At 35.8% G+C, this 14660-nt stretch overlaps 2 protein-coding genes and 1 long non-coding RNA gene across 11 annotated transcripts in view; 2 read left to right on the top strand and 1 right to left on the bottom strand.

Annotated features, from left to right (window-relative positions):
* Positions 1–14660, top strand: part of ripor2 (RHO family interacting cell polarization regulator 2) — a 159063-nt gene that overhangs the window by 103632 nt on the left and 40771 nt on the right. For all 9 annotated transcript variants that reach the window (XR_015516037.1, XR_015516038.1, XM_087294716.2 and 6 more), the window contains exons 5-6: positions 1736–1759; positions 2042–2095. Coding sequence is in view for 7 of the 9 variants with exons in the window: in XM_087294716.2 (XP_087150842.1) it covers positions 1736–1759; positions 2042–2095 (78 nt within the window). In the remaining 2 variants the exon portion in view is untranslated. The remainder of the gene's footprint in view (positions 1–1735; positions 1760–2041; positions 2096–14660) is intronic.
* The window catches only part of pip4p2 (phosphatidylinositol-4,5-bisphosphate 4-phosphatase 2), a 236446-nt gene continuing 222291 nt past the window's right edge, over positions 506–14660 (bottom strand). Inside the window, exon 5 of the transcript XR_015516064.1 lies at positions 506–576. The gene's annotated coding sequence lies outside the window, so the exon portion shown is untranslated. The remainder of the gene's footprint in view (positions 577–14660) is intronic.
* Positions 8520–14234, top strand: LOC147832598 (uncharacterized). Its single transcript, XR_015516980.1, has 2 exons — positions 8520–12602; positions 12839–14234. It is a non-coding gene; the product is annotated as an uncharacterized LOC147832598 (long non-coding RNA).

Raw genomic sequence — 14660 nt, 5'->3', positions numbered from 1 at the left:
GGACAAACTTGGTTGTTTGGGGTGTGGGGGGTGGGGGGGGGGTCTTAAAAGTTTGAAAACCCCTGCTGTAGCTTGTAAATGCCAACCCAAGCTCATTCTGAAAGCGTAGCCCTGCGGAAGTTTCTGGAGGCTGCGATTTACATGGCCGGAGGAACGCATGGCTGCATTTTGTTTTTTCAAGCGAACGTTATGGGGTGATGTGACGCTGCTCCTCTTCGCGCTCCCCGGTGGAAGAGCGGTTCCAGAATCAGGTAAGACAAAAACAGAATCCAAAAAATAAAGTGAACGAGTTCGTAACGGGGCAAGAATGTGGTAATATATGAAAACGCGGTCAAAATCGCACGAGGGCTTTTCTTCTTCTGCATGGCTTTTGTAAATCGTCGCTTGGGTTTTGGGAAGAAGGAGGAGGAGGGTGGCCGAGTCTGCCGATTGGGCGGCCGTCCAGTCAATCGTTCAGTCATTCAGTCAGTCGGTGAGTCGGACAGCTGGTTGCTCGACAGCGGCCTCCGGCGGCTTTTTACACACGGGCGTGAAAAGCGCGCACAGCGGCCTCTCGCGGATTCGCGAAAACAAAAACTGCACAAATACATACCTCCAGGGATGTATTTCGCGGTCTACAGAAAGGGGCTACGTTTTCAGAATGAGCCTGGGTTGGTAAGTGAATGTTGAAAAAACCCTGCTGAAAAAAACTAGTATAAAAGGTCAGGGGAAAATATAGACTATACTAATACTGTAGTAATCAAGCTGTAAATTTAGATTTACCTTTACAGAAATAAATAACAATTTATTTATAACCATTAATTATAGTATATTTAATTAGAAAAAAGTTATTCTCAGTTAAATAAATGCCTTTTTTTGGTAATATGAATAACAAAATACTGCAGAAATCGTTAAAGTTTATTTTCAGAGCATATATTTTTGCATAATGCATGGGCAGAATTTTTACTTTTTGGTGTACATGTGAAAAACAAGTGTTAAAAAGAAAAGACATTAAAATCTAATTAAGAAGTGATTAATTGCAGTGCAGCACGTTTTAGACGTTATTTTACTCACCCTCAAGCCGTTCAAGATGTAAAGAAGATTTTTAACTGAAACTGTGGTCCTTGGTGATTTAAAGTCAAAAGCTTCTGGCACTTTCATGAAAAACAAATTTAATAAAGTAATTTGTTTAATGAAATGTGGGAACACTTTACAATAAGGTTGTATTAGTTAATGTTAGTTAATGCATTTACTAACATGAACAAACAATTAATAAAACATTTATGACTCACAGTGCTTTAACTAATGATAACAAGCAAGAATTTAGATGTTAATAATGCATTAGTCAATGTTGAACTATGACCTAATAAATGCTGTACAAGTATTGTTCATTCTTAGTTCATGTTAGTAAATACATGAACTTACATTAGCTAATGAACCCTTATTGTAAAGTGTGACCTAAAATGTATACCAGCAACTTCTGATGATAAATTGAGGTATAGCCTATGTTTGTTTGACTCCCAGAGTGCTATTGAATTGCACTGTAAATCAACAATGACCAAGTTTTAAGCCAAAAATCTTAAATGTCCTACTCAGGAAAATTTTACCTACAACAAGCCTGAGGGTGAGTGTATAATTTCTGATTGAACTATTCTTTCTATATGGTCTTTTTAGCTTGCTATCAGATTTTCTAGGAGGAGATCATGATTTTTTCTTGCAGCGTTTCCACTAATGTTGCTTTTTTCTTCTTTCTCAGGGTGTGCTGTATGATCTTGACAAGGTAGGTTCACTAAACTCACTAATGCTTCTTATCCTGCATGAGTTGACCCGTGCTAAACTTTTGATGAAGTTTGAAGTGAGAAACATGCGGCAGGAGGAATAAGCAGCTTTGCATAAGTGATGTGCTGCATTTTTTTCTGCACTGATCTGTTATTGCGGCACTCTGATCGCCGCAGGTGTCAGCCATGTTTAAAATTAGCGCATACGAACTTACATTGATCCCTGTGTGAAAAGCTTTTTTTCCCCCTCTGTCAGCAAATAACTCTACATTTTTGCTTCCTAGCAAATCAAGACCATAGAGCGATACATGCGACGACTGGAGTTTCACATCAGCAAGGTAAAGTTCATGTCTTTTTTTTCTATATTTCTCTACTTTTATTGTCTGGTTTATAGATTAGGAGAAGTATGAGGGTTCTTTCAGGTCTCTAAAAAGTCTTTAAAAATATTACATTTGATAAAAAAAATAAAAAAAAACTTACTAATGAAAATCTTGATTTAGGCATATCTAAACTGTCAAAACTACTTAGAATTATACATATGACTGCATACTATATATAAGAATTACTACTAATAATATTATATAAGAACTACAATAATACTATTATCTATAAATACAGTGGGGAAAATAAGTTTTGAACACGTCACCATTTTTCTGAGAAAACATTTCTAAAAGTGCCGTTGACTTTTTTCTCAGATGTTGATAACAATCAAAGAAATCCACAAAATATATGGAAAGAAAACAAATCTAATCAGTTTACAAATTATGTAATGATGAAGGAAAAAAAGTATTGAACACATGAAGAAAGGGAGGTGTAGGCCGTGAAAGCCCAGACAGCAACTGAAATCTCACAATAGTTATTCAGCAACCCTCTGCCCTTTATCATTATAAATTAATATTAGCTGCTGCGGTCCGACATCTACATTAGCAGGATGATGAAGATGAAACCAAAGTGGACATTTCAGCAGAACAATGATCCAAAACACAGCCAAGGAAACTCTTAAATGCTTTCGGAGAAAGAAAATGAAGCTGTAGAATGGCCCAGCCAATCCCCTGACTTTAATCCAATTGAGAATACAAATTAAAGATCTGATATGATAGAAGAGACCCACAGAACCATCAAGACTTTTACACTCTGTCATGTGACCTTATTCTTTATTCGCTATGTACATTATAATTTTTTATTATCGTGTATTCTCTTGTTTATGTGAAAGTTTACACTATTTCTGAGAGTGTATTATGTGCAGTGTATTGTAAACAAGAATGAAAAGAAAATTGTTAAATATACTTTAAAATCGTAAGTTAACTTTTTATGTTTGGAGGTTATATGTATTGTGTTAATATCAGAATTATTGTTTGAACAATTTGCGAGCTGACATTAGGTTGTTAATGGTTTCATTGTCTGACTGTGCAGCAAAATGCCCTTGAGAGTCAAGATAGACTTGCATTTTTTCCTCAATTAATTTTTATATATATTTTTTCTCATATGATTTAGTTAAATCACAAGATTGTCATTTTACTCAACTATCATTGTTGTAATTCTAATCTTGCATTGAGGTCAACGATGGATCGATTAATCATTTAGTAAATTAAGTAATTGGTTTTAATCAAAGTTCGATCATGGGACTTTGTGGAAACTCTTATTGAGATATCATTTCTTTCCAGTCTTGCACATGTAGTGTTTACATTTTTATTTCTTTGGGTTTGAAGGGACAGTTCAACCAAGAAAAATAAAAATTCTCTTATCATTTACTTACCCTCCACCTATTTCAAACCCGTTTGACTTTCTTTTTTCTGTTGAACAAAAGAAGATATTTTGAAAGTAGGTAGCCATTGATATATGTGTAATATATCACAAAATATATGTGACCACGAAAAACAAACTCAAAAAAGGTCAATTTTTGGGAATTCTTCAATTGATGTATGGTTATTGGCATTGGACAATATTTGTTCAAGAACAAAAATGGAATCTGACAGTTCAAAGGCGACAAGTTTGAGTGGGTTTCCTCCAGGTGCTCCGGTTTCCCCCACAGTCCACAGATATGCGCTATAGGTAAATTGAATAAACAAAATTGGCCGTTGTGTGTGTGTGTGCGTGCGTGCATGCGTGCGTGTGTGAGAGAGAGAGAATGAGTGTGTATGGATGTTTCCCAGAATTGCCAATATTGCCTCTAAATATCTTATAAATATTTTGTAAAGTTGTAAAACGTCTTAGCAGTTACTGATTAAAAAAAAGAAACTGAGCTTAGGTAATATTGAGAAAGGAAATTTACAAAATATCTTCATAGAACATGATTTTTACTTAATGTTCAAATGATTTTTGGCATAATATACTTTTGTGGGCAAATCTTAAAAGTATACTTGTGCAAGACTAATTTTGTGCTCCAGGGTCACCTATTCTTCAGGAGATAGAAACTCATAAAGGGTTTGAACCACATTTTGATGAACTTTCCATTTAAAAAAGGATTTTAAAGGATTTTCAAATTTTAACTTTAAAAATTGGCAGGAAGCCAGAGCACAGCAAGTGGAAAAAATAAACCTCCTTCCTCATTTTGAACCCCCTGGTTTGGCATTCTCCAGTGTCAGGAGTCCTGCTGTGTCCCCTTGCTCTCGCAGTGTGTTTTAGTGGCATTACAGGTGTGTGTGTCTGCAGTAAACTACAGTGCTGAATGGCAACTCAGCAGCACATCTAGTCCCCAAGTAGCCATGGCAACCTGAAGATGGGCGCTTTGAAGAGCAATTCATAGCTCAAATTAGCCCTACACACTTGAAATTAGCCCCGCTTCCAGCTAACCCACATCAACACTCTTGAACAGTGTGGTCGTATCCAGATTTCCAAGAAACAATTTAACCGTTGTTTTTATTTTCATCCCCATAAAGAACATTTTGTGTCTGACTCCTGTTAATGTTTTGTGTTTTCCCTTGTGTTTTATGCTTGGCACTGGATTTAGGTCATGGCAATTCTCTGGAGTGACGAATAAATCTCTAATGGCTCAATCTAGGGTGTTAATGAGCGTATGTCTAAATAGAGGGGAGATGCATTTTGTTTTTGGTGAAATGAAAAAGGAAAGTTTTTGTTTGAAGCTGATTAGATCTGCGATGGCCTATTTAGATTGCATGGATCATCAGGATTGGCATCCCATAGGAAAGAAAGGCACAAATGAGATCTCCTGCATCGAATTAATGTAGAGCAAACTTCTAGTAGTGATATTTTATGTTACTTTTCTGTAGTTTCAGATGAGATCTTAAAGGGCAATGAAACACCCCTGTCTTAGCAGGGTGTTTTCACATTGCTAGTTTGGAAAAGTCAGGAAAGTGGGAGAGTCCAGCTTTGTTTTAGTGGAAGTGGCAATAGAGGGAAGGGGTTGCATGAAAAAGGAGGAGTTTTAGTACATGCACATGCTGATTTTCACAGCGGCAACACAAATGCAGAGGAGACAGACAGTGACTATGTTTACATGGACATTAATAATCAAACTATTTGCCTTAATCTGAATAAGATAATAATATGATTAAGGTGTTTACATGAGTTGCTTTTTGAATGTTCCTTTCATAATCCTGTTTTACATGTTATAGCACATAATACGATTAACTTCATCACGTCACCACGCTATCCATTTTCCCTCTGGAGTTTCATGGAATTTCGGGTGTTTCATTCTTAATTTGTCAACTTGAACTACAGTTTGGCACTTTCACTTTCATTTAGAAACATTTCATGCATGCCCCACTGACAAACGAGATATTGGATACGAGGAACTGCTGGAAGAGTGTAGTTTAAATGGAGTTTGATATATTCTTTGATATAAACACAGCCGAGTGTGTATATCCTTTCACAGAATGTGTTGAAAATCCTACACAAGGTAATAGTTTGATTAAGGTGTTAGCATGTTTACATTCGGAGAGCAGCATTTACAGTGGATCTTTCAGTCCATAATGTTGTAGTGATATTAACGTATGGTAAACTTAGTAACTCAATCATTTTGACCAAGGTATGTCTTTAAAAACTGAAAGAGTACTGCTGATGATACTAACTAACTTTGCCTCTGAATAAACTTAAGCAAAGAACATTGATCGCACACATAATAAATCCGTAGAGACGGGACAATCAACACCAACTGGAACCGCGTCTTTTTTTAAAAGTAGACGAGTGGCAAATCCGCATTTCACATTTTCCAGATGCGAAAAGCTCTCGGGTAAAAATGTTCTTTACAAACATATTTTTGTCGCATGTTAGCAGACCACTGTAATCCACACGTGTCCACACACAGCGGTGCTCTCATTGTGGGAAAATCGAAACAAAACCTTTTGTTACGGCACATTTATAAACACAACACTGACGACCCTTGTCTCCGAATAAATTCTTCTTCTTCTTCCACTTATTTTAATTATGGTTGGCAACACAACGTAGTGCTCTCTGAGTCTGAACACTGTAAGAGGAAAAAAAAGTCTTTGAAGCTATCAGGCATATTAATGTAGTTGCACCTCATTCACAATAGAGCACGCTGATTGGCGGTCTGGAAAGACTTGGAAGTCTTTCTCATTAGTTAAAGATGAAAACTCAAAGACATTACGTTCTATGGGCCGGTATAAACATCCAGTCTCCACGCTGAAATTTCACAAGGATCTCATGGGCGTTTTAAAACAGGAGGAACGAATTTGCTCTAAATAATGCAAAAACAGGGTCTCACGCTGGCGCAGTGGGTAGCATGATTACCTCACAACAAGAAGGTTCAAGCGTTCAAGCCTCGGCTGGGTCCGTTGGCATTTCTATGTGGAGTTTGCATGTTCTCCCTGTTCGCATGGGTTTCCTCTGGGTGCTCAGGTTTCCCCCACAAGTCCAAAGACATGTGCTATAGGTTAATTGGGTAAGCTAAATTGTCCGTAGTGTATATGTGTGAATGATTGATTATGGATGTTTCCCAGTGATGGATTGCAGCTGGAAGGTAAAATCTCCGCTGTGTAAAACCTATGCTGGATAAATTGGTGGTTCATTCCACTGTGCCGACCCCAGATTAATAAAGCCTAAAGGGAAATGAATGAATGAATGAATGAATGCAAAAACATCCAATTTTCACTTTTCTGTGGAATATATGTGTCCTAATAATGTTTTTAGCAGCGTGGGACACATATATGACTGTCAACATCTCAAAAAATGTGTTTTGGTTTTTCGTGGCCCTTTAACAACTTGCGATGTTAAGTTTGTGATCAAATAATTCCTTTAGTGAACTTGATCTGGTTTGCCAAATTAGACAAAATGTCATGTGACTCATGTGAAATTGTAAAAGGTTGCAAAATATGTGTATAATATGATATGACTCATCTTAATAACAAGCAAAGAAAAAAAACTTTATGGCATGATGAAAAGGGTCTTTTCGTTCATCAAAATATGACAAATAAAATACAAAAGAAAAAAAAGATATAATGCATAATACAATTTTGAACATTATAATGTGTACTGTTTGGTTAAATTTTTTTCCTATTCTTTTTTTCCTTTTGTCAGAAAAGAAAATGGCATACAACATTAGAAAAACACCAGGATGAGTTTCATTTTTAGATGATTTATAGCTTTTAGGTCTTACAGTAATACTCATGATATTTGTTGCTAAACCAGGAGGATTTGTTACTGAAGCAGGGCTTTGATACCTGTCGAGGCGATGCATTAAACTTCCCAAAGAGGGTTTAAGTATGTTGACAGTCAACAATTACTCTGAGTCTATTAGCATTCTAGAGCACAGCAAGCCTTTCTAAGAAGGTAATACCTAATAGCTAATGTAATTTATTCCTTCCCCATTAGAGCAGTCAAGAGCTATGTTTCCATCCAAAGTTGCAAAATTACAATATTGCATTTGCAGATAAAGGACTGTTGTCATCCCATGTGTTCAAAAGAATATAATTGTCACACGCAGGAAACTGGTGCAGTATATCTGTAATAAAAAAGGTTTCTACAGTATTTTTCTACTAAATATTCTTTCTACAGTATTGGTTTCTCAAATAGGAAATTGCTATTTTTCCCTCCATAAATAATAACAATCGCTAGTTGTCTTGCATTTGGATGTGGGTGCCTGATGTTTGGTAACCCTAACGTTACATTAGCCATTTCTTTTTTAATTATTAAAACAATATCTGAGACGATGTTATTGGACATTAACCAGTGAATTGATCTCACTCACATCATCTGTTTAGACAAAATCTTGTGTTGGGGGTCATTGAGGAATTTATTTGCTAAATGTGTTTGTAAATTGTATTTATCTTTTTTTTTTATCAGACTCAGTATATATATATTTGTTTTATTCTAAAATATCCTGAAGCAAGTCAGACTGGGTGTGTTGTGCCCTGTTTTTACATTGTTTTTTAAACAACATGAACAGTCATTTTTTTTTGTGATTGTATGTATAATAGTCAATTCATTCAGAAAGATCGGGAAAAGGGTTTTGGGAGAGTTATTACAACGTAACAGACACCTCCTCCTCACCATTTCGGTTTGTTGTCATTGCGATGTCACAACTGTTGAAGGGGCGTGGTTAAGTATGTTAATCACGCCCAATACGCTCAGACAGACGTAATCTAAGACTTTACCTGAAAGCCAACAGGAAGTGCATTTTCCAATTTTAGTTTTAGATTACAAAGGCAAACAAAGTTTTTCTTAATGAAATCCACAGATAAGTTGTTGACACTAGCAATGAGAGCTAACCAAATCTGATTTCATGTGTACTTATGTGTTAGAGTTATGGCTTCACAAAAAAGTACATTAAAATAAAAAAAAGAGATGGCTGAACAGAAGAAATTCCCAAATAAAAAAGGTGGAGCTACAGAGCCACATCCACTTGTTACATAATCGCCACAAATATAGTAGTAGTTCAACAGAAGCAGCAAACATTTCCAAAAAGTGCAGCTCCATGCAAAGTGTTTAAAATTTCTGAAGCAAACTCCAAACAAACAAAGATTACTTTGGTCCATTTTCATTCTGCAATTTTGCACCTTGTTGCTTTAGTTGAGTAGGCTCTGTTGAAACACATTAGCAGAATACTATCCAGCACATTGGGATCTAAGTGCTAAAAATGAGGCCAACTGTGGCTATAAGAAAATGAATGTCTATAATTATATTGTTATAAAAGACTAGATGTGTGTCACACACAAAAAGAACATTGATAACTCAGATCCAGACTCTTAGCACTTCCAAAGTCAGCTTATCACAGCCCTATACTAGCTATTTCTTCCTGATTCAATCCACAAAATTGAGTTTTGTTGGTACAATTGAATTTATAATGTTTGATTAAGTAAGGTTAACTAATATTTTGACTCGGTTAATAATAGGAAATGTAATATATATATATTTTTTTTTACCATTTTATCAGTGACATTGTCAATATCAGTGTGACTTGTGCATATGAAGTTAAAGTCTGTCTAAAATCAAAATTTATTTTACTAGTGCACATTGTTATTCTTTAAGGCCCTGTCCACATAAACACAGGTATTTTCAAAACCGCACTTTTTTTCTATGCAGTTTGGCTGTTTGTTCACATCAAAATCCAGTGTCAGGTGACTGGAGCCGATACTGTCTGAAAACTTTGAGCAGGGAGAAGATTTTCCAAAAATCCTTTGACCGTGTGGTCATGTGGACACTATGACCGGAGTTTTCATCTTTGTGCTGTTTTCTCCTTTCTGATTGGCCAACACGACTAGGTTCACACCAAACGCAGAAGATGCAAATGGTGCAAATTCCGAATGTTTGCTGCAAATGCTTCGCATATTTTGTGACTTTCGCCTGCAGGGGCGGTAATCCGCTTCCTCACGTTTGCATTGATTTGTATGCAATTTACTTGTGCAAATACTTAAAGCCACATTTGGTGTGAACCCAGCATAAAAGTGTCATTATCGCCCCCTGTTGGTTCGGCGTGTCCTTAACATACATCACAATGTGTTTTTGCCAATGACTGGTTTTTGCATTTTCATGAGGACGGAGATTTTTTTGATTTTTTTTAAAGCGGGGAAAAATTTTATAAAAAATACCCATGTACGTGTGGACATGGCCTAGGTGAACAATTAATCAGTGCAGGTTAATCCACTAAAAAAAAACAAATGCTTTGTTTTGGTAATCGTCAATCTGTCTGACCATTTGTTTCTGAGTTTATAGTGGTGGTTCTTCTCTGCTGTTGACAGTTTGACACTTCAACCACAATATTCCAAACTATGCCCCTCTTATCATTAGTTTGTTATGAGGAAATGACGCACAAATAGAAGCCCCACCCCCTAGTACATCAACACACTGAAATAAAAGTCTCAGCAACTTCCGGTTTAGACTGACTTTAAGCTACGATGAACTCTTTTCATTTCTGGGATTTTCCATAGCAGATATTGTTTTCTTCTTCTTCTTTGTCCCGTATGGTTGCGGGGTCGGCTCTTTGGAACAAGCCATTTTAGACTTGTCCATATGATAACGACTTTTTTTTTTTTACACATTCCGGCCGGCCTGTCGTCTGGGCCTGTCACCCTCATACACTCATACACTACAGACAATTTAGCCTACCCAATTCACCCGCAGCATGTCTTTGGACTATGGGAGAAACCGGAGCACTTGGAGGAAAACCACGCGAACACAGGGAGAACATGCAAACTCCTCACAGAAAAGTCAACTAAGAACCAGCGACTCAGCGACCTTCTTGCTGTGAGGCGACAGCACTACCTACTGCACCACTGCTTCGCCCTTCAATAGCAGATATTGTCATAGTTGGGTAAACTTTAAGCACAGTGAATGAGAGAGTACAACAAATCACCTTTTTACAATCCTGTTTCTAAAAGAAAAACTCCATGATGGTGTTATCAATACTTTCAGAAAAAGAAAAAAAAAACGTGTGAGACTGTTAACGTAGCCAGAAGAAAGAACAACTTCAAATTTACTGTCCCGCATTTGTCATTAGACGCACAGATGGTATAATACATACAGAAATACCTATAGGTTTAAAAAAAATCGGAGAATTAAAAACTTTGAAGGATTTAAGATGCTGATGAACGTTAAATGAGTCTCCTGAAAAGGGTCCATGGCATAAGATTTCAAAAAGCCTCAACACGTATTCAGATACGAACGCTGGAGTTGCTTTATGACCCCAAATATGCTTGATGTGGGGGAATTATTGTAGGTTTAATCCCTATTTAATCTGGCTGTGGTCCCCCCTTGAGTAGGGGCTCTAAATCCTCTTATTTAAGTGATTTTTCCACTTATAATATCCACTTGCACTGTATTGCATATTAATATGTGTGCAGTGTTGTCAGTCTGGATCCTTCTGTTGTTTATGTGGTGTGTGTGGACCAGCTGTGGACTCTTGGCTTGTTATTTGACTCAGTAGGCCTAATCCGAAACCCCGCACTTGCTATGGACGGAGGGCAGACAAACATCTGCTCTCATGAACGCATGGATGGGTCGAGTCACGCCTTGAACCTCCGCTGTCATCCAAAAAGAAGTCAAAGCCCAAGTAGATCAAAAGCATCCCAGGGGAAAGAACAGTTTGCAGAAATGCATATCTGGGTGTTGGTCACTCAGTTTGACCCAGATGCATCATAGCCACTGCATAGACACCAATAACATGGTAGCATTATGCATGTTGTATTTCTTTGCTTTTTAAATGTTCAAATTTGATCAGATTGCGTGACCTTTCTGAAAAATAAATACACTTATCAAAAGAGTACTTATTATGGAAATAATACAATGAATATACAGCAGGGAAATAAGTAGTAAACATGTTATGCTTTTTTCTGAGAATAATATTTCTAAAGGAGCTGTTGACATGGTATTGAACCAGATTTCGGTAAAAATACAAACATAAAAATAAAACAAAACAAAACAAAAACATCTGAAAAATGAGTGATGTATAATAACTATGGAATGACACAAGGAGAAAGTACTGAACTGCTTAAATTAACTATTAAATACTTTAGGGCTTTTTTGATGATGGCAGCTTAAAGATGCCTCTCATATGGAGAATGAAGTCACATTCATTGCTCAGGTGTGAGTTTTTCACAGACTTTAACAGAGTGTAAAAATCTTGATGGTTCTGTAGGTCTCGACTGTCAAATCAGATCTTTAATTTGTACTCTCAATTGGATTAAAGTCAGGGGATTGCCTGGGCCATTCTACAGGTTGATTTTCTTTCTCTGAAAGCCTTTGAGAGTTTCCTTTGCTGTGTTTTGGATCATTGTTTTGCTGAAATGTCCACCCTGGTTTCATCTTCATCTTCCTGCTAATGTAGATGTTCGACTGAAGCTGCTCATATTCATTTAAATTGGTGAAAGGGCAGATGCTGAAGAACTTAGAGATTTCAGCTGCTGTCTGGGCTTTCGCTGCCTTTCGACACCTCCCTTTCTTTATGTGTTCAATATGTTTTTCGCGTGTCATTTCATTTTGTTACGCATAACTTAGTGTGTAATCTAATTGAATTAGTTTTTTTTTTTTTTTGCATAATACACATACAAAAATTATTGCTGCCTCAAATGTTTTAGTTATATCAAATGATCTTTTTTAGTAATTTCAACTTAAATAAATCAATCTGAAAATATTAAGTTCCTGTGTTTAACTGATAAACTTAAAATATTAAAATAGGTTAAAGCAACATAAAATATTTGTTGTCTTGGGTTTTTGCCATTACACTTTTTTATAGTGCAAGAGACCTCTTTCCTTCTTCTGAAAGACTATTTGACTAAAGCTTTTAAGCTTAAATTTTTTTTTATAAAGAAACCTTTAAGATGGTTTTGTTTTTAAATAAAAAACAAAGTTTAAACACAGAATGTATTTAAACAGCAAAAGTCAGTCTAGGGGAAAATTCTGGGTAACACTTTACAATAAGGTTCATTAGTTAATGCATTTACTAACATGAACTAATCATGAACAACACATGTACAGCATTTATTAATCATAATTGAACATTTACTAATGCATTATTAACATCCAAGTCCATGCTTGTTAACATTAGTTCATGCACCATGAGATAACATGAACTAACAGTGAACAACTGTATTTTCATTAACTAACGTTAACTAACATGAACAAATACAGTAGTAAATGTTTTGTTCATTGTTTGTTCATGTTAGTAAATGCATTAATTAACATTAACTAATGAACCTTATTGTAAAGTGTGTCCAAATTTTGACATGGCTATTCCCTAAAACGACAGTTTTAGAGCTCCGGCACATTAATTAAGCTACCCCTGAGCACCTTTTGTTTGATTTTTTTACAGAATGGATTTATTTAGACTTTTATTCACAAATAAAGACTCATCAATGCATATGTATAAAGCATATAAAAAATGTTTGTTTTTTTCAAGTAGGGCTGTTCAAATTTTGTTGCTATGGATTTTTGATGAGACTTTTATTAAATGGACAGTGCGTGTATATAGTTGATTTCTAAATATCGGTTTTCAAATATTGGCATTTTGAAACAGACCTAATTAACACACACACACACACACACACACACACACACACACACACACACACACACACACACACACACACACACACACACACACACTTGTTCAGCTACCTTTATTGAGATTTCCCATAGACACAATGATAACCCAAAAACCTAAACCCGACCCTCACAGAAAACAAACTGCATTTTGACATTTTCAGAATACTTAATTCTTTGTGATTTATCAGCTATTTTCCTTGTGGGGATCAAAGAAAAATTCATCACAAGGTCTAACATTTGACATTTGATTGCAAGCAATAAAAGGTACACACACATTTGCTAGTTGTGTTAAGATGCTGATGGATTGGGTTTTGAACAACACCAGAGTCAAAAGTATGGTACATTTTTGTGGGCATGAAACATCTTAAGAGATCATCATCACTGATTAAAAAAAAAAAAAAATTCTAAACTCGATAAAACTGCTAAAATGAGAATATCTGTGTAGAAACTCCTTATTACTGTCATAATTGAATATATAAATATGTTAACATAATGAGATTTGAAACCTCATGTGATGTCCAATCCACAGGACGTTCACACAAATGTCATCTGACTGATCATTAACAACTTCCCAAATTTACCAAAGGCATCCGTGGAATGAATCTAAACAAAAGTGATTTGTGGCTAACAGAACGGTGTGCTGCTCAGGTCAGCTGTTTGGCAGAGCTTCGTGTTTATTTGTTTGAATTGACACTGCAGAAAAGAAGCATTGAGCCATTACAATTGGCTGACACTCTGCCAGACTGATATTGTCCCAGTTAAATATTCATGTCCACTCAGTGACCGCTTTCTATCTCATTTGCTGTGCCCACAGCATATGTTCTCACAGTAACTGCCTGCAGCTACACAAACAGACTCTATGACCACTTCCTCTGAGCGCATGTCTGAACAGGCCACTACATACAGTAGTCTCAAGTTTTTGACACGTGCGCCATACTTAAAATATGAGAATTTCATAATAAAAAGAAGTCAATGACATAAGAGCTTTTTTATGATGACTGAAAAAAAACTTTGAAACTAATTGTTTGCATTCATGTCAAGTTTCATTTATGCTTAAAAGTGTGGTGGAACTGCCAGTTTAAAAGTATTGGAAGAAAACTACAAAGTCCAAAGGTTATTTAATAAATTGTTGTGAATGTGTGTTTAATACTTTAAAAGTTGTACATGAAGATGATGTAATATTATTGATATACTATTCAATTCATTTTAAATTGTTCATATTATATTAAAGTACATTTCAAATTATGGGTTTTAAACATTTATTAATAAAATAAATTTATTGTCACATGCTGATTAACATTTTTAAAGCCCATATAAAATGCTTAATTGCAAGTTTAACTTGTGATATCCGAGGGTAAATTTTTATATTAATATATTTTAAACGCACTAAATTGCAGCTTCATAATAAATTTACATTTAAGAAACACAACTTTCATTAGACAA

The sequence above is a fragment of the Danio rerio genome, chromosome 19 (assembly GCF_052040795.2).
Source record: "Danio rerio strain M-AB ecotype USA chromosome 19, GRCz13ab, whole genome shotgun sequence".
NCBI classification, from domain to species: Eukaryota; Metazoa; Chordata; class Actinopteri; order Cypriniformes; family Danionidae; genus Danio; species Danio rerio.
The sequence above is the reverse complement of the archived record's forward strand: the minus strand, read 5'-3'. Positions and strand labels throughout refer to the sequence as shown.